General features: G+C 50.7%; 1 protein-coding gene and 1 long non-coding RNA gene across 4 annotated transcripts in view; one reads left to right on the top strand and one right to left on the bottom strand.

Moving 5' to 3' along the window:
• Gcat (Glycine C-acetyltransferase) overlaps positions 1-5,988 on the top strand; it is a 175,055-nt gene extending 169,067 nt beyond the window's left edge. For all 3 annotated transcript variants that reach the window (XM_050186605.3, XM_055075762.2, XM_055075761.2), the window contains one exon: positions 3,691-5,988. In XM_050186605.3, the coding sequence (XP_050042562.2) occupies positions 3,691-3,800 (110 nt within the window). In that variant the 3' untranslated portion in view covers positions 3,801-5,988. The remainder of the gene's footprint in view (positions 1-3,690) is intronic.
• Positions 1,231-20,375, bottom strand: part of LOC129387061 (uncharacterized) — a 145,800-nt gene continuing 126,655 nt past the window's right edge. The window contains exons 2-3 of the long non-coding RNA XR_008614374.2: positions 2,333-2,442; positions 1,231-2,019 (exon numbers count right to left, since the gene is read on the bottom strand). This is a non-coding gene — a long non-coding RNA (uncharacterized lncRNA). The remainder of the gene's footprint in view (positions 2,020-2,332; positions 2,443-20,375) is intronic.

Here is a 20,375-nt window from a genome sequence, read left to right as displayed (position 1 = left end):
TGAGGGAACAAACGCGCGTTAATGACATCTTAGTTGAAATCAAGAAAAAGAAATGGGCATGGGCAGGACATGTAATGAGGAGGGAAGATAACCGATGGTCATTAAGGGTTACGGACTGGATTCCGAGGGAAGGGAAGCGTAGCAGGGGGCGACAGAAAGTTAGGTGGGCAGATGAGATTAGGAAGTTTGGAGGGTCAACATGGCCACAATTAGTACATGACCGGGGTAGTTGGAGAAGTATGGGAGAGGCCTTTGCCCTGCAGTGGGCGTAATCAGGCTGATGATGATGATGAAGCAAACTTGTTGCTTCAGCTGCTTCGACATGTGTGCGGATATTACGGCTAGTTGGACTCGGCAAAGACGTATTTTCGGAAATAGCAAGCCCTTTTCTGCAAAGAGAAGCTCAAAGTTCTCAGAAAGGTGGATGAACACTTGAAAAGGAAGCACTCAGACATCGTGAAGGTGCTAGGCCTCGCTGCATCATTGCTGAGCACGATTGTCAGGCAGCGTGACGAGGTACGTATTCTAGTACAGTCACTTTCAGCGTGGCTGTTCTGAAGTGAAAGACGCTTAGATGACAAACTTATTGCCTGGTTGAGCAAAAGCTGATTGGCTGGCTGAGCACTATGTCACGCAAAAGAAATAGTATCACCAAAAGTGATAATCCGAGAATATGCCTCTAGATGTGCTATGGGCACGGAAGAGGCAGCGACAACAGCAACTGTTTTTACGTGTTAAAAACAAAACAAAAAAGCAATGTCTTCTGGCAGACTTGCAAAAATGAAAACGCAAGAAGCCACCAGACATTTTTTTCTGTCCCAAATAAAAAAAATTTCAGGTGTACTTGCATTTTGTTACTTTAATTTCCCAATTTACGTTTTTATGTGAAATGAATACTTTCCTCCATCTTGAGAGAATAGTACGCATCATTGAGATTCTACTGCAGTATGATTGCACAACACATGCACAGTAGTCTGTCATGCTGAAACTATATTACCCTGTATTTAATGCTGATTTGATGCAGTTCTTGCTCATATAGCACTCTGGAAGAACCTACCACTTGCAGTTTTGCTATTTAGTGCAGTTCAATCTTTTTTCTTATTATTGTGTGAATTTATTGCTATGTCTGTATATTTTTTTAACATCATTGTATCAATAAGGTGCCCCTCTAGCCTTGGCCATATGTTTTAAGCACCCATGCATGTGTATGTATATTATTATTATTATATCTGTTTTGTTGCATATAGTCTTGACTGCTCTTTGTAGAAACGAAAGGGGCTGAGAAGAAAAAAGGAGCTTTAAAAAATTAGCCGTGTATCTGCATACTTCTCTTCAAATAATGTCAAAGAATATGAGTGTTGTGGTGCTTTGGCAGTACGCGGCATAAACATTAGTGGTGGCCTCATAGCAATACTACATCATTTGCCGACAGAACAGTACATGTTTGTGTTCCTGAATGCACAACTGGAATTTTAAAACAAGTTTGCTGCAAGTGCTTTACATAGGCATTTATTAAGTTGCATGCTATTTTGTTCGGTAAACTGGGCAGACAGTCTCTGTCTGCTGTCTACAGCATCTGCACACCACGTTCAGTGCGACACGCATGTGTTGTTCTTCAGCAGCAATGCTAGAATGACACACATAAGCTGCCTCCTGAAGTTTCAGAAGCCAGCTAGAGAAGAGCTTACAAAATCAGTTGTTTGAAATAATGTACTCATACTTTTCGAATTGTAATTACAAATTGTAGTTACGTTGATTTGTAACTGATTTAAACAAATTGTTTGAATCAATTACAAAATCAATTGGATGAGGTCTTACCACTATGGCAATATTAATGCCAAGCTTCCATGATAGCTCGTTGTCAGCCATTGCACCATCATTTACTAACTTCTCACCTTTGGTAAGCCGTAGTGCCCAGGCCGCTAGGGCTAACCATTGCTGCTTAGTTGGGTGCAACTGGTGTGACGGCAACTCTGTTGAAGACTTCCATGTTTGCAGCAATGCACGTGTGGATCATGTCTGAAAGAACCAAGCAGCACACAATGCGACGTTTTTCATTTTCGTTGTCATTACACATGGATTCAAAGAGTAAATGGCAGTGCCGCAGTGAAGTCCAAATAATCGCGCAGGTCCGAAAACTCTAGCACCTGAAAAATCGGTCCGTGACTGTGTTCTACATTCTTGCTATCGGAATATACCTCTTGTATTACGTGCAGGGAAAATTTGCTCATAGACAATTTTTAAAAATTTTACTTGGCTATATTTGAGGGTCATGTGATATCCAGGCATCATGCAGCAGTTGTTGGATTATGAGGAAGAGAGGTACACTCACTGGTGCAGCTTTGTGGGGGAAAATGCTGCACTGCACTGCATAAGCCAGTTTGCTTGGGCCAGCATTTTCTTCTGAAACTGTGAGAGGCAGCTTATTTGTGAGATAGACTCCTGCAGAAGAAATAAAACATAGTTGCATTAATCATGATGCTGCATACAACCCAGTTGAGGACATGTTTACTGAATAAAAGAGTTTGCAACTTTACAACACCTATGCAAAGCAGATGCAAAACGTTTATCTAGTTTCAAAATTTCAGTCATGCATTGAGGAACGTAAACCTGTCATGCTGCATCTGCAAGTGTGGCCATCAGCAGCACATAACCAAAGCTACGCTACTGTGGCATCGCTTTGAGGCCTCCACTGAATTCTGTGCAATGTACTGTCGTTGCACTCTCAGATGAAGGTGCCATTTGCCGAGAAGCATATAGACACATGTTCGATGTTTTAGTCCAAACTTTGGATGGTTATATAAATTTTGCACAATCGCACAAGCTTACAGTGAAGGAAGAAGGTATGAACAATAGCAAAGAAAGGGCAGGCAAGCAGTATCTTCAACTTAGCTTACTATAATAACTACATTCAACAAAGCTTGAGATCGCTCAAGTTGATGTACCATGTTACTGTCCTGGTGTGCGCTGTAGTTCGTAGTACTACATACGACATCCTGTACTGTATGCAATTGATAGGAGATGTTCGTACATGTGCAGCACACTTAGTATCAGAAGCTTTTCCTAGCTTACAGCACATCTGCTAACTCTTATCCTGTCCAGTTTAAAGTCTGCCGACACATTTGTTGACCTCGCCTTTTATGCTTGCATGTTAGCTGGCTAGTTGCAGGTGATGCATCTTTAAAACAGGTTGGCACTCTTCTTGATGCTGCCTTTACATCCTTGTGATTTGTCAAAACATGCTTTAATCCCAGGAAGACTTTAACTGTGTCATTCACAAACAATGTCATTCACACTACTGTTGTGACCTGAAATTTGTAAGGTTGAATCAGGTTATGGTTTTCTTCTTTAAAAGCAGGGAACTTGCTTAAAAAATGGGGAGGTTGGCTACTTCTCAGGGCAGCCCATTTCTTGAGATTTCAGGATGACGGTATGCTACTGCAAGCATGGGCAACATGGAGCTGTTTTATCTTAATTTCCACTTTATTGAATGCTTCTCAAGCTGCTGTTGTCATTTATACAAATAAGTGCAGCATCAGCTTTATTTGTATGACTGGCTGCTGCATAGATTCCTGGAATCGAGTGAAATGTTCACGAAGCATATATATTCTATTATGTGTACATTCTACAATCGGCTATCGGAAAGCAAGTATGAGTGCACGTGTCGATGTTATTTCTTTATATACGCAGGCAAGGCTCGCATTCGAGTGCAGATCTCAGCGGCACATTCCATGGAGGACATAGACCATACTGTGGATGCTTTCATCACAGTGGGCAAGAAGTTTGGAGTGGTTTCGTAGTGTGAAGACCGTCACCACAGTGCAGAGCCTGTCACAAGAAATATGGACTCACATGAATGTTCTTCAGTAGTTTACATGTAATATGGTTTGCCAAGGGCCATGTGTGTGGTTCAGTGGCTGGGATTACTGAAAATGGCCTGCCAACTTAAAAGGACTGACAACCATTTGGAACCTGCCTTCACATGGTGCCAACTCAAAGGTCATACCTGTGATCATACTTTGCAATAATAGGAAAAGTTGCATCATTTATTTCTCTTCAAAAGGGGCCCTACAATGTTACTTTGATTGCCAAGTGTTGCACCACAATGACAATGTTTACCTTGTAGGGTCTAAGAGGGGATGCAAAAGAAATTACACAAATTGACACTGGTAAACGAGAGTTAGCTTACAAAATCAAAATAAAAGCAGACGAAAGAAATGGCACTTTCGTCCAAAGGCGAAGCATTGAAACCAATAGCAAGGCATCTTGGAATGTGGGCGTGAAGCGCCTTGATCTTGGAAAGTAGCAACACTTTCCATCTCGCTTGAGCTTCCTTCGTCAGTTTCACTCCGCTGGCTGGCACGCTGCGCCTGCTTGCTGTGCCTGCGACTGCCAAGCATGTGGTTTTGGTTGTGTATGGAGACTAGAACCAGCGATACGGATATGTTGTTAGGGTGCTGGCAGATTGTCTGGAACAGTAGATTTACAAGGACTAACAAAAGCGCTCTAAGAGATTAAGTACGGTAGTTCAGCAGTGTGCTCTTTCTGGCCGCTTTGGCCGTCCATGGCACAGTGAAGTAAGGAACCTCGTTTTGTATTAAAGAAAAATCTTCAGAAGCAAGAGAAGCAGCAGTATTCAGACAGTGAATCGGTTTTTTATCTAGTGCAAGTCCAGTGCTTGTGCCATGCTGGGCATATGTGGACAGCTGTAATGGTACAAGTTAATGCATGCCAGTGCTGCCTACTGTAGGAAAATTTTCTTAGATCTAGGGATTCTGAGCTTTGTTTAAGGAAAGTGGGAAATTCGTCCAAATTGCAGCTGTGGCCCAGTGCGCTGGATACCTGGCTTAGCTGCAGGAGGTGCGTCATTGTTTCCCTACCGCCGGACAACCACCAATTATTGGATGGGTACAAACAGCTTCCCTTACTTTCCAGGAGTGCATATTTTACTGGTAGGTGCCCGGTGGCAGCTCTACACGGCCACGGCGGGTGCTGTTCAGCAAGGCCATCTGTGGCTGGACAAGGGGCGTCCAAAAACCATGCCTAGAAATATATATAGGGTCCCCTTTTGAGATGCAAATCCCTACAAGTAGCCGAGCACCAAGCTGAGGGACATCGACCTCTACCAATTAGAAAAGCCGATGGATTCCCGGCAGTACTGGTATTCCAGCCCGGTACATCTTGGATATAAGGAAGATGCTCTACTTCAAGGCTGCCACTGCGCTTCTCTTCTTCCTCCTTTTTAACCCTTTGAGGGTCAATGACGTAAATATGCGGCGCCGTGAACAAGTCCAAAAGTCGTCAACGCCGTATATTTACGGCGCCGTCTGTATGCTTAAAAAGTGCGCCAATTTCCTAACTTTTTCTTTTCTGTCATGTGCTGCCACTATGTTGGAATACAGGAAATTTGTTTCGCGCGCCTCCCCCTCTCGGTTTTCGTTGCACGGTTTGTTTTAGAGCTCGTTTGCTCCCGCGTGTGTACATACTACTGCTCGCGTATTGCGCGCTCGGGTGGGCGGCGGTTTGCGTTTTGTTCTGCGGCCGGTTTCGGCTTGTTTCGCTTGCAAAGCTGAAGGCTATCTCGTTACTAATCGCTCAAATGGCTACCGCTTGTTTCTAGCGCATGTAGTGCTCACAAGGGTGCGCATAGGAAGGATTCCGCCGTGCATGCATTTCCGTTACTTTTTTTTGGATAGTCGCGAAAACTAATTGCCTCTAGTTGGCAATAAGATAGATTAGCGGAAGTTTGTTACACCTTTTGCTTTTTTGACGTGCACACAACCACACAGTTTTCCTGAGTGCGCGCACATATGCAGTTCGATTACGCTATGGACGTAAATATTAGCGCACTTGAGAGTTGCGAAATATTTTTGTGTGTGCATTTTCAAAGCCTTGAACTATGTGTATAACAATGCATAATCTTTTTATTCTTATAAGTTTATTTCTATTTTTATTGTTACTCATGAATGAAAAGTACATATATACCGATGCAGAATATTTTTTTCACACTTTACGGTCACCCTAGAAAAATTACGGTCAATCATTTTCGAAATAAATTCCTAAGAAGAATTGGAATCTGCAATGAAAAAAATCGACCCTGGGCAGTCGCATATGGCGAAAAAAGTCGACCCTCGAATGGTTAATGCAATAACTGTACCACGGCGCAGAGCAGTAATCCGCTTGCCTTTGCCATGCAGGTGTTCGGCTATCTCGCAAGTGCTCTTGCCTACGTTAACTTCGGCCATCACGGAGACGACGTCAATATGCCAGTCCCAAGGAAACGGAAAGGTAATGGATGTTTCCCACACAGCAACAACGTGCACCTTATCCGACCAGAATGTGCTGACCTTACAACACTGGGTCCACACTTAACCGTGGGCGGACGCATCGCCCAAAACATCAGTCAGCCGTTCAGCTACAAAAGAGCTGCGATCAACTGCGGCACTTTGTGGACGTAGCAGCTGTACCACAGTGTAGAGAAGTAACCCGCTTGCCTTTGCCATGTAGGTGTTCGCGCTTGCTATCTCGCAAGTGCTCTTGCCTACATTAATTTCGACCATCACGGAGACGACGTCGATATGCCAGTCCCAAGGAAACGGAAAAGTAATGGATCCTTCCCACACAGCGCACGTTACCCGACCAGATCGTGCTGACCTTACAACACTGGGTTCTCACTTTACCGTGGGCGGCCGCATCGCCCGAAACATCAGTCAGCTACAAAAGAGCTGCAACGAACTGCGGCACTTTGTGGGCTTGGCTGCTGTACCACAGTGCAGAGCAGTAACCCGCTTGCCTTTGCCATGCAGGTGTTCGCGCTTGCCATATCGCAAGTGCTCTTGCCTGCATTAACTTCAGCCATCACGGAGACGACGTCGATATGCCAGTCCCAAGGAAACAGAAAGGTAATGGATGCTTCTCACACAGCAACAACCTGCACCTTACCCGACCAGATGGTGCTGACCTTACAACACCGGGTCCTCCTCACTTCACCGTGGGCGGCCGCATCGCCCGAAACATCAGTGAGCCCTTCAGCTACAAAAGAGCTGCGACCAACTGCGGCACTTTGTGGGCTTGGCAGCTGTACCACAGTGCAGAGCGGTAACCCGCTCTTTGCCATGCAGGTGTTCACGCTTGCTATCTCGCAAGTGCTCATGTTTACATTAACTTCGGCCATCGTGGAGACGACGTCGATATGCCATTCCCAAGAAAACGGAAACGTAATGGATGCTTCCCACACAGCAACAACGTGCACCTTACCCGACCAGATGGTGCTGACCTTACAACACTGGGTCCTCACTTCACCGTGGGCGGCCGCATCGCCAGAAACATCACTCAGCCCTTCAGCTACAAAAGAGCTTCGACCAACTGCGGCACTTTGTGAGCTTATCAGCTGTACCACAGTGCAGAGCAGTGACCTGCTTGCCTTTGCCATGCAGGTGTTCGCGCTTGCTATCTTGCAAGTGCTCTTGTTTACATTGACTTCGGCCATCACGGAGACGAAGTTGATCTGCCAATCCCAAGGAAACGGAAACGTAATGGATGCTTCCCACACAGCAACAACGTGCAGCTTACCCGACCAGATGGTCCTGACCTTACAACACTGGGTCCTCACATCACCGTGGGCGGCCGCATCGCCCGAAACATCAGTCAGCCCTTCAGCTACAAAAGAGCTGCGACCAACTGCGGCACTTTGTGGGCTTGGCAGCTGTACCACAGTGCAGAGCGGTAACCCGCTTGCCTTTGCCATGCAGGTGTTCACGCTTGCTCTCTCGCAAGTGCTCTTGCCTACATTAACTTCGGCCATCGTGGAGACGACGTCGATATGCCATTCCCAAGGAAACGGAAACGTAATGGATGCTTCCCACACAGCAACAATGTGCACCTAACCCGACCAGATGGTGCTGACCTTACAACACTGGGTCCTCACTTCACCGTGGGCGGCCACATCGCCCGAAACATCAGTCGGCCCTTCAGCTACAAAAGGGCTGAGACCAACTGCGGCACATTGTGGGCTTGGCAGCTATACCACAGTGCAGAGCGGTAACCCGCTTGCCTTTGCCATGCAGGTGTTCACGCTTGCTATCTCGCAAGTGCTCTTGCCTATGTTAACTTCCGCCATCACTGAGACGACGTCAATATGCCAGTCCCAAGGAAACGGAAAGCTAATGGACGCTTCCCACACAGCAACAACCTGCACCTTTCCCGACCAGATGGTGCTGACCTTACAACACTGGGACCTCACTTCACCGTGCAAGGCTGAATCGCCGGAAATATCAGTCAGCCCTTCTGCTGCAAAAAGAGCTGCGACCAACTGCGGTGCTTTGTGGGCTTGGCAGCTGTACCACAGTGCAGAGCAGTGACCTCCTTGCCTTTCCCATGCAGGTGTTCGCGCTTGCTATCTTGCAAGTGCTCTTGCTTACATTAACTTCGACCATCACGGAGACGAAGTTGATCTGCCAATCCCAAAGAAACGGAAACGTAATGGATGCTTCCCACACAGCAACAACGTGCAGCTTACCCGACCAGATGGTGCTGACCTTACAACACTGGGTCCTCACTTAACCGTGGGCGGACGCATCGCCCAAAACATCAGTCAGCCGTTCAGCTACAAAAGAGTTGCGATCAACTGCGGCACTTTGTGGGCGTAGCAGCTGTACCACAGTGTAGAGAAGTAACCCGCTTGCCTTTGCCATGCAGGTGTTCGCGCTTGCTATCTCGCAAGTGCTCTTGCCTACATTAATTTCGACCATCACGGAGACGACGTCGATATGCCAGTCCCAAGGAAACGGAAAAGTAATGGATGCTTCCCACACAGCGCACCTTACCCGACCAGATGGTGCTGACCTTACAACACTGGGTCCTCCTCACTTCACCGTGGGCGGCCGCATCGCCCGAAACATCAGTGAGCCCTTCAGCTACAAAAGAGCTGCGACCAACTGCGGCACTTTGTGGGCTTGGCAGCTGTACCACAGTGCAGAGCGGTAACCCGCTCTTTGCCATGCAGGTGTTCGCGCTTGCTATCTCGCAAGTGCTCTTGCCTATGTTAACTTCGGCCATCGTGGAGACGACGTCGATATGCCATTCCCAAGGAAACGAAAACGTAATGGATGCTTCCCACACAACAACAACGTGCACCTTACCCGACCAGATGGTGCTGACCTTACAACACTGGGTCCTCACTTCACCGTGGGCGGCCGCATCGCCAGAAATATTACTCAGCCCTTCAGCTACAAAAGAGCTTCGACCAACTGCGGCACTTTGTGAGCTTATCAGCTGTAGCACAGTGCAGAGCAGTGACCTGCTTGCCTTTGCCATGCAGGTTTTCGCGCTTGCTATTTCGCAAGTGCTCTTGCCTATATTAACTTCGGCCATCACGGAGACGACGTCGATATGTCAGTCCCAAGGAAACAGAAAGGTAATGGATGCTTCTCACACAGCAACAACCTGCACCTTACCCGACCAGATGGTGCTGACATTACAACACTGGGTCCTCACTTCACCGTGGGCGGCCGCACCGCCCGAAACATCAGTCAGCCCTTCAGAGGCAAAAGAGCTGCGACCAACTGCGGCACTTTGTGGGCTTGGCAGCTGTACCACAGTGCAGAGCGGTAACCCGCTTGCCTTTGCCATGCAGGTGTTCGCGCTTGCTATCTCGCAGGTGCTCTTGCCTATGTTAACTTCCGCCATCACTGAGACGACGTCGATATGCCAGTCCCAAGTAACGGCAAGGTAATGGATGCTTCCCACAAAGCAACAACCTGCACCTTTCCCGACCAGATGGTGCTGACCTTAAAACACTGGGTCCTCACATCACCGTGCGCGGCCGCATCGCCCGAAACGTCAGTCAGCCCATCAGCTACAAAAGAGCTGCTACCAACTGCGGCAGTTTGTGGGCTTGGCAGCTGTACCACAGTGCAGAGCAGTAACCCGCTTGCCTTTGCCATGCAGGTGTTCGCGCTTGCCATCTCGCAAGTGCTCTTGCCTGCATTAACTTCGGCCATCATGGAGACGACGTCGATATGCCATTCCCAAGGAAACGGAAACGTAATGGATGCTTCCCACACAGCAACAATGTGCACCTTACCCGACCAGATGGTGCTGACCTTACAACACCGGGTCCTCCTGACTTCACCGTGGGCGGCCGCATCGCCCGAAACATCAGTCAGCCCTTCAGCTACAAAAGAGCTGCGACCAACTGCGGCACTTTGTGGGCTTGGCAGCTGTACCACAGTGCAGAGCAGTGACCTGCTTGCCTTTGCCATGCAGGTGTTCGCGCTTGCTATCTTGCAAGTGCTCTTGTTTACATTGACTTCGGCCATCACGGAGACGAAGTTGATCTGCCAATCCCAAGGAAACGGAAACGTAATGGATGCTTCCCACACAGCAACAACGTGCAGCTTACCCGACCAGATGGTCCTGACCTTACAACACTGGGTCCTCACATCACCGTGGGCGGCCGCATCGCCCGAAACATCAGTCAGCCCTTCAGCTACAAAAGAGCTGCGACCAACTGCGGCACTTTGTGGGCTTGGCAGCTGTACCACAGTGCAGAGCGGTAACCCGCTTGCCTTTGCCATGCAGGTGTTCACGCTTGCTCTCTCGCAAGTGCTGTTGCCTACATTAACTTCGGCCATCGTGGAGACGACGTCGATATGCCATTCCCAAGGAAACGGAAACGTAATGGATGCTTCCCACACAGCAACAATGTGCACCTAACCCGACCAGATGGTGCTGACCTTACAACACTGGGTCCTCACTTCACCGTGGGCGGCCACATCGCACGAAACATCAGTCGGCCCTTCAGCTACAAAAGGGCTGAGACCAACTGCGGCACATTGTGGGCTTGGCAGCTGTGCCACAGTGCAGAGCAGTGACCTGCTTGCCTTTGCCATGCAGGTGTTCGCGCTTGCCATCTCGCAAGTGCTCTTGCCTGCATTAACTTCGGCCATCACGGAGACGACGTCGATAAGGCAGTACGAAGGAAACGGAAACGTAAAGGATGCTTCCCACGCAGCAACAACCTGCACCTTACAAACCAGATGGTGCTGACCTTACAACACTGGGTCCTTCACCGTGGGTGGCCGCATCGCCGGAAACATCAGTGAGGCTAGGTGGCGCCAGCCGCCGCCCGTTACAAAGGGTATAGCCGCCATCCATCCATCCATCCATCCAGCTACAAAAGAGCTGCGACCAACTGTGGCACTTTGTCGGCTTGGCAGCTGTACCACAGCGCAGAACAGTAACCCGCTTGCCTTTGCCATGCAGGTGTTCGCGCTTGCTATCTCGCAAGTGCTCTTGCCTATGTTAACTTCCGCCATCACTGAGACGACGTCAATATGCCAGTCCCAAGGAAACAAAAAGGTAATGGATGTTTCTCACACAGCAGCAACCTGCACCTTACCGACCAGATGGTGCTGACATTACAACACTGGGTCCTCACTCCACCGTGGGCGGCCGCATCGCCCGAAACATCAGTCAGCCCTTCAGCTACAAAAGAGCTGCGACCAACTGCGGCACTTTGTGGGCTTGGCAGCTATACCACAGTGCAGAGCGGTAACCCGCTTGCCTTTGCCATGCAGGTGTTCACGCTTGCTATCTCGCAAGTGCTCTTGCCTATGTTAACTTCCGCCATCACTGAGACGACGTCAATATGCCAGTCCCAAGGAAACGGAAAGCTAATGGACGCTTCCCACACAGCAACAACCTGCACCTTTCCCGACCAGATGGTGCTAACCTTACAACACTGGGACCTCACTTCACCGTGCAAGGCTGAATCGCCGGAAATATCAGTCAGCCCTTCTGCTGCAAAAGAGCTGCGACCAACTGCGGTACTTTGTGGGCTTGGCAGCTGTACCACAGTGCAGAGCAGTGACCTCCTTGCCTTTCCCATGCAGGTGTTCGCGCTTGCTATCTTGCAAGTGCTCTTGCTTACATTAACTTCGACCATCACGGAGACGAAGTTGATCTTCCAATCCCAAAGAAACGGAAACGTAATGGATGCTTCCCACACAGCAACAACGTGCAGCTTACCCGACCAGATGGTGCTGACCTTACAACACTGGGTCCTCACTTAACCGTGGGCGGACGCATCGCCCAAAACATCAGTCAGCCGTTCAGCTACAAAAGAGCTGCGATCAACTGCGGCACTTTGTGGGCGTAGCAGCTGTACCACAGTGTAGAGAAGTAACCCGCTTGCCTTTGCCATGCAGGTGTTCGCGCTTGCTATCTCGCAAGTGCTCTTGCCTACATTAATTTCGACCATCACGGAGACGACGTCGATATGCCAGTCCCAAGGAAACGGAAAAGTAATGGATGCTTCCCACACAGCGCACCTTACCCCACCATATGGTGCTGACCTTACAACACTGGGTCCTCCTCACTTCACCGTGGGCGGCCGCAGCGCCCGAAACATCAGTGAGCCCTTCAGCTACAAAAGAGCTGCGACCAACTGCGGCACTTTGTGGGCTTGGCAGCTGTACCACAGTGCAGAGCGGTAACCCGCTCTTTGCCATGCAGGTGTTCGCGCTTGCTATCTCGCAAGTGCTCTTGCCTATGTTAACTTCGGCCATCGTGGAGACGACGTCGATATGCCATTCCCAAGGAAACGAAAACGTAATGGATGCTTCCCACACAACAACAACGTGCACCTTACCCGACCAGATGGTGCTGACCTTACAACACTGGGTCCTCACTTCACCGTGGGCGGCCGCATCGCCAGAAATATTACTCAGCCCTTCAGCTACAAAAGAGCTTCGACCAACTGCGGCACTTTGTGAGCTTATCAGCTGTAGCACAGTGCAGAGCAGTGACCTGCTTGCCTTTGCCATGCAGGTTTTCGCGCTTGCTATTTCGCAAGTGCTCTTGCCTATATTAACTTCGGCCATCACGGAGACGACGTCGATATGTCAGTCCCAAGGAAACAGAAAGGTAATGGATGCTTCTCACACAGCAACAACCTGCACCTTACCCGACCAGATGGTGCTGACATTACAACACTGGGTCCTCACTTCACCGTGGGCGGCCGCACCGCCCGAAACATCAGTCAGCCCTTCAGAGGCAAAAGAGCTGCGACCAACTGCGGCACTTTGTGGGCTTGGCAGCTGTACCACAGTGCAGAGCGGTAACCCGCTTGCCTTTGCCATGCAGGTGTTCGCGCTTGCTATCTCGCAGGTGCTCTTGCCTATGTTAACTTCCGCCATCACTGAGACGACGTCGATATGCCAGTCCCAAGTAAACGGCAAGGTAATGGATGCTTCCCACAAAGCAACAACCTGCACCTTTCCCGACCAGATGGTGCTGACCTTAAAACACTGGGTCCTCACATCACCGTGCGCGGCCGCATCGCCCGAAACGTCAGTCAGCCCATCAGCTACAAAAGAGCTGCTACCAACTGCGGCAGTTTGTGGGCTTGGCAGCTGTACCACAGTGCAGAGCAGTAACCCGCTTGCCTTTGCCATGCAGGTGTTCGCGCTTGCCATCTCGCAAGTGCTCTTGCCTGCATTAACTTCGGCCATCACGGAGACGACGTCGATATGCCATTCCCAAGGAAACGGAAACGTAATGGATGCTTCCCACACAGCAACAATGTGCACCTTACCCGACCAGATGGTGCTGACCTTACAACACTGGGTCCTCACTTCACCGTGGGCGGCCACATCGCCCGAAACATCAGTCAGCCCTTCAGCTGCAAAAGAGCTGCGACCAACTGCGGCACTTTGTGGGCTTGGCAGCTGTTCCACAGTGCAGAGCAGTGACCTGCTTGCCTTTCCCATGCAGGTGTTCGCGCTTGCTATCTTGCAAGTGCTTTTGCTTACATTAACTTCGGCCATCACGGAGACGAAGTTGATCTGCCAATACCAAATAAACGGAAACGTAATTGATGCTTCCCACACAGCAACAACGTGCAGCTTACCCGACCAGATGGTGCTGACCTTACAACACTGGGTCCTCACTTAACCGTGGGCGGACGCATCGCCCAAAACATCAGTCAGCCGTTCAGCTACAAAAGAGCTGCGATCAACTGCGGCACTTTGTGGGCGTAGCAGCTGTACCACAGTGTAGAGAACTAACCCGCTTGGCTTTGCCAAGCAGGTGTTCGCGCTTGCTATCTCGCAAGTGCTCTTGCCTACATTAATTTCGACCATCACGGAGTCAACGTCGATATGCCAGTTCCAAGGAAACGGAAAAGTAATGGATGCTTCCCACACAGCGCACCTTGCCCGAACAGATGGTGCTGACCTTACAACACTGGGTCCTCACTTTACCGTGTGCGGGAGCATCGCCCGAAACATGTCAGCGCGTCAGCGACAAAAGAGCTGAGACCAACTCCGGCACATTGTGGGCTTGGCAGCTGTGCCACAGTGCAGAGCAGTGACCTGCTTGCCTTTGCCATGCAGGTGTTCGCGCTTGCCATCTCGCAAGTGCTCTTGCCTATATTAACTTCGGCCATCACGGAGACGACGTCGATATGGCAGTCCCAAGGAAACAGAAAGGTAATGTATGCTTCTCACACAGCAACAACCTGCACCTTTCCCGACCAGATGGTGCTGACATTACAACACTGGGTCCTCACTTCACCGTGGGCGGCAGCATCGCCCAAAACATCAGTCAGCCCTTCAGCTACAAAAGAGCTGCGACCAACTGCGGCACTTTGTGGGCTTGGCAGCTATACCACAGTGCAGAGCGGTAACCCGCTTGCCTTTGCCATGCAGGTGTTCACGCTTGCTATCTCGCAATTGCTCTTGCCTATGTTAACTTCCGCCATCACTGAGACGACGTCAATATGCCAGTCCCAGGGAAACGGAAAGCTAATGGACGCTTCCCACACAGCAACAACCTGCACCTTTCCCGACCAGATGGTGCTGACCTTACAACACTGGGACCTCACTTCACCGTGCAAGGCTGAATCGCCGGAAATATCAGTCAGCCCTTCTGCTGCAAAAGAGCTGCGACCAACTGCGGTACTTTGTGGGCTTGGCAGCTGTACCACAGTGCAGAGCAGTGACCTCCTTGCCTTTCCCATGCAGGTGTTCGCGCTTGCTATCTTGCAAGTGCTCTTGCTTACATTAACTTCGACCATCACGGAGACGAAGTTGATCTGCCAATCCCAAAGAAACGGAAACGTAATCGATGCTTCCCACACAGCAACAACGTGCAGCTTACCCGACCAGATGGTGCTGACCTTACAACACTGGGTCCTCACTTAACCGTGGGCGGACGCATCGCCCAAAACATCAGTCAGCCGTTCAGCTACAAAAGAGCTGCGATCAACTGCGGCACTTTGTGGGCGTAGCAGCTGTACCACAGTGTAGAGAAGTAACCCGCTTGCCTTTGCCATGCAGGTGTTCGCGCTTGCTATCTCGCAAGTGCTCTTGCCTACATTAATTTCGACCATCACGGAGACGACGTCGATATGCCAGTCCCAAGGAAACGGAAAAGTAATGGATGCTTCCCACACAGCGCACCTTACCCGACCATATGGTGCTGACCTTACAACACTGGGTCCTCCTCACTTCACCGTGGGCGGCCGCATCGCCCGAAACATCAGTGAGCCCTTCAGCTACAAAAGAGCTGCGACCAACTGCGGCACTTTGTGGGCTTGGCAGCTGTACCACAGTGCAGAGCGGTAACCCGCTCTTTGCCATGCAGGTGTTCGCGCTTGCTATCTCGCAAGTGCTCTTGCCTATGTTAACTTCGGCCATCGTGGAGACGACGTCGATATGCCATTCCCAATGAAACGAAAACGTAATGGATGCTTCCCACACAACAACAACGTGCACCTTACCCGACCAGATGGTGCTGACCTTACAACACTGGGTCCTCACTTCACCGTGGGCGGCCGCATCGCCAGAAATATTACTCAGCCCTTCAGCTACAAAAGAGCTTCGACCAACTGCGGCACTTTGTGAGCTTATCAGCTGTAGCACAGTGCAGAGCAGTGACCTGCTTGCCTTTGCCATGCAGGTTTTCGCGCTTGCTATTTCGCAAGTGCTCTTGCCTATATTAACTTCGGCCATCACGGAGACGACGTCGATATGTCAGTCCCAAGGAAACAGAAAGGTAATGGATGCTTCTCACACAGCAACAACCTGCACCTTACCCGACCAGATGGTGCTGACATTACAACACTGGGTCCTCACTTCACCGTGGGCGGCCGCACCGCCCGAAACATCAGTCAGCCCTTCAGAGGCAAAAGAGCTGCGACCAACTGCGGCACTTTGTGGGCTTGGCAGCTGTACCACAGTGCAGAGCGGTAACCCGCTTGCCTTTGCCATGCAGGTGTTCGCGCTTGCTATCTCGCAGGTGCTCTTGCCTATGTTAACTTCCGCCATCACTGAGACGACGTCGATATGCCAGTCCCAAGTAAACGGCAAGGTAATGGATGCTTCCCACAAAGCAACAACCTGCACCTTTCCCGACCAGATGGTGCTGACCTTAAAACACTGGGTCCTCACATCACCGTGGGCGGCCGCACGCCAGAAACGTCACTCAACCCTTCATCTACAAAAGAGCTTCGACCAACTGCGGCACTTTGCGAGCTTATCAGCTGTACCACAGTGCAGAGCAGTGACCTGCTTGCCTTTGCCATGCAGGTGATCGCGCTTGCTAGCTTGCAAGTGCTCTTTTTACATTAACTTCGGCCATCACGGAGACGAAGTTGATCTGCCAATCCCAAGGAAACGGAAACGTAATGGATGCTTCCCACACAGCAACAACATGCAGCTTACCCGACCAGATGGTGCTGACCTTGCAACACTGGGTCCTCACTTCACTGTGGGCGGCCACATCGCCCGAAACATCAGTCAGCCCTTCAGCTGTAAAAGAGCTGCGACCAACTGCGGCACTTTGTGGGCTTGGCAGCTGTTCCACAGTGCAGAGCAGTGACCTGCTTGCCTTTGCCATGCAGGTGTTCGCGCTTGCTATCTTGCAAGTGCTTTTGCTTACATTAACTTCGGCCATCACGGAGACGAAGTTGATCTGCCAATCCCAAATAAACGGAAACGTAATTGATGCTTCCCACACAGCAACAACGTGCAGCTTACCCGACCAGATGGTGCTGACCTTACAACACTGGGTCCTCACTTAATCGTGGGCGGACGCATCGCCCAAAACATCAGTCAGCCGTTCAGCTACAAAAGAGCTGCGATCAACTGCGGCACTTTGTGGGCGTAGCAGCTGTACCACAGTGTAGAGAAGTAACCCGCTTGGCTTTGCCAAGCAGGTGTTCGCGCTTGCTATCTCGCAAGTGCTCTTGCCTACATTAATTTCGACCATCACGGAGTCAACGTCGATATGCCAGTTCCAAGGAAACGGAAAAATAATGGATGCTTCCCACACAGCGCACCTTGCCCGAACAGATGGTGCTGACCTTACAACACTGGGTCCTCACTTTACCGTGGGCGGGAGGATCGCCCGAAACATGTCAGCGCGTCAGCTACAAAAGAGCTGAGACCAACTCCGGCACATTGTGGGCTTGGCAGCTGTGCCACAGTGCAGAGCAGTGACCTGCTTGCCTTTGCCATGCAGGTGTTCGCGCTTGCCATCTCGCAAGTGCTCTTGCCTATATTAACTTCGGCCATCACGGAGACGACGTCGATATGGCAGTCCCAAGGAAACAGAAAGGTAATGTATGCTTCTCACACAGCAACAACCTGCACCTTTCCCGACCAGATGGTGCTGACATTACAACACTGGGTCCTCACTTCACCGTGGGCGGCCGCACCGCCCGAAACATCAGTCAGCCCTTCAGAGGCAAAAGAGCTGCGACCAACTGCGGTACTTTGTGGGCTTGGCAGCTGTACCACAGTGCAGAGCAGTGACCTCCTTGCCTTTCCCATGCATGTGTTCGCGCTTGCTATCTTGCAAGTGCTCTTGCTTACATTAACTTCGACCATCACGGAGACGAAGTTGATCTGCCAATCCCAAAGAAACGGAAACGTAATGGATGCTTCCCACACAGCAACAACGTGCAGCTTACCCGACCAGATGGTGCTGACCTTACAACACTGGGTCCTCACTTAACCGTGGGCGGACGCATCGCCCAAAACATCAGTCAGCCGTTCAGCTACAAAAGAGCTGCGATCAACTGCGGCACTTTGTGGGCGTAGCAGCTGTACCACAGTGTAGAGAAGAAACCCGCTTGGCTTTGCCATGCAGGTGTTCGCGCTTGCTATCTCGCAAGTGCTCTTGCCTACATTAATTTCGACCATCACGGAGACGACGTCGATATGCCAGTCCCAAGGAAACGGAAAAGTAATGGATGCTTCCCACACAGCGCACCTTACCCGACCAGATGGTGCTGACCTTACAACACTGGGTCCTCCTCACTTCACCGTGGGCGGCCGCATCGCCCGAAACATCAGTCAGCCCTTCAGCTACAAACGAGCTGCGACCAACTGCGGCACTTTGTGGGCTTGGCAGCTGTACCACAGTGCAGAGCGGTAACCCGCTCTTTGCCATGCAGTTGTTCGCGCTTGCTATCTCGCAAGTGCTCTTGTCTATATTAACTTCGGCCATCACGGAGACGACGTCGATATGCCAGTCCCAAGGAAACGGAAACGTAATGGATGCTTCCCACACAGCAACAACGTGCACCTTACAGAACCAGATGGTGCTGAGCTTACAACACTGGGTCCTCACTTAACCTTGGGCGGCCGCATCGCTCGAAACATCAGTCAGCCCGTCAGCTGCAAAAGCGCTGCGACCAACTGCCGCACTTTGTGGGCTTGGCAGCTGTACCACAGTGCAGAGCAGTGACCTGCTTGCATTTGCCATGCAGTTGTTCGCGCTTGCTATCTTGCAACTGCTCTTGCTTACATTAGCTTCGGCCATCACGGAGACGAAGTTGATCTGCCAGTCCCAAAGAAACAGAAAAGTAATGGATGCTTCCCACACAGCAACAGCCTGCACCTGACCCGACCAGATGGTGCTGACCTTAAAACACTGGGTCCTCACATCACTGTGGGCGGCCGCACCGCCCGAAACATCAGTCAGCCCTTCAGAGGCAAAAGAGCTGCGACCAACTGCGGCACTTTGTGGGCTTGGCAGCTGTACCACAGCAGTGACCTGCTTGCCTTTGCCATGCAGGTGTTCGCGCTTGCTATCTTGCAAGTGCTTTTGCTTACATTAACTTCGGCCATCACGGAGACGAAGTTGATCTGCCAATCCCAAATAAACGGAAACGTAATTGATGCTTCCCACACAGCAACAACGTGCAGCTTACCCGACCAGATGGTGCTGACCTTACAACACTGGGTCCTCACTTAACCGTGGGCGGACGCATCGCCCAAAACATCAGTCAGCCGTCAGCTACAAAAGAGCTGCGATCAACTGCGGCACTTTGTGGGCGTAGCAGCTGTACCACAGTGTAGAGAAGTAACCCGCTTGGCTTTGCCATGCAGGTGTTCGCGCTTGCTATCTCGCAAGTGCTCTTGCCTACATTAATTTCGACCATCACGGAGACAACGTCGATATGCCAGTTCCAAGGAAACGGAAAAGTAATGGATGCTTCCCACACAGCGCACCTTGCCCGAACAGATGGTGCTGACCTTACAACACTGGGTCCTCACTTTACCGTGGGCGGGAGCATCGCCCGAAACATCTCAGCCCGTCAGCTACAAAAGAGCTGCGACCAACTGTGGCACTTTGTGGGCTTGGCAGCTGTACCACAGTGCAGAGCAGTAACCCGTTTGCCTTTGCCATGCAGGTGTTCGCGCTTGCCATCTCGCAAGTGCTCTTGTCTATATTAACTTCGGCCATCACGGAGACGACGTCGATATGCCAGTCCCAAGGAAACAGAAAGGTAATGGATGCTTCTCACACAGCAACAACCTGCACCTTACCCGACCAGATGGTGCTGACATTACAACACTGGGTCCTCACATCACCGTGCGCGGCCGCATCGCCCGAAACATCAGTCAGCCCTTCACCTACAAAAGAGCTGCTACCAACTGCGGCACGTTGTGGGCTTGGCAGCTCTACCACAGTGCAGAGCAGTAACCCGCTTGCCTTTGCCATGCAGGTGTTCGCGCTTGCCATCTCGCAAGTGCTCTTGCCTGCATTAACTTCGGCCATCACGGAGACGAAGTTGATCTCCCAATCCCAAGGAAACGGAAACGTAATGGATGCTTCCCACACAGCAACAACGTGCAGCTTAACCGACCAGATGGTGCTGACCTTACAACACTGGGTCCTCACATCACCGTGGGCGGCCGCATCGGCCGAAACTGCAGTCAGCCCTTCAGCTGCAAAAGAGCTGCGACCAACTGCGACACTTTGTGCGCTTGGCAGCTATACCACAGTGCAGAGCGGTAACCCTCTTGCCTTTGCCATGCAGGTGTTCGCGCTTGCTAGCTTGCAAGTGCTCTTTTTACATT

This window comes from Dermacentor andersoni, chromosome 2 (genome assembly GCF_023375885.2).
Source record: "Dermacentor andersoni chromosome 2, qqDerAnde1_hic_scaffold, whole genome shotgun sequence".
NCBI lineage: Eukaryota > Metazoa > Arthropoda > Arachnida > Ixodida > Ixodidae > Dermacentor > Dermacentor andersoni.
Note: the sequence above shows the minus strand (reverse complement) of the source record. Positions and strands in the feature narration are given on the sequence as shown.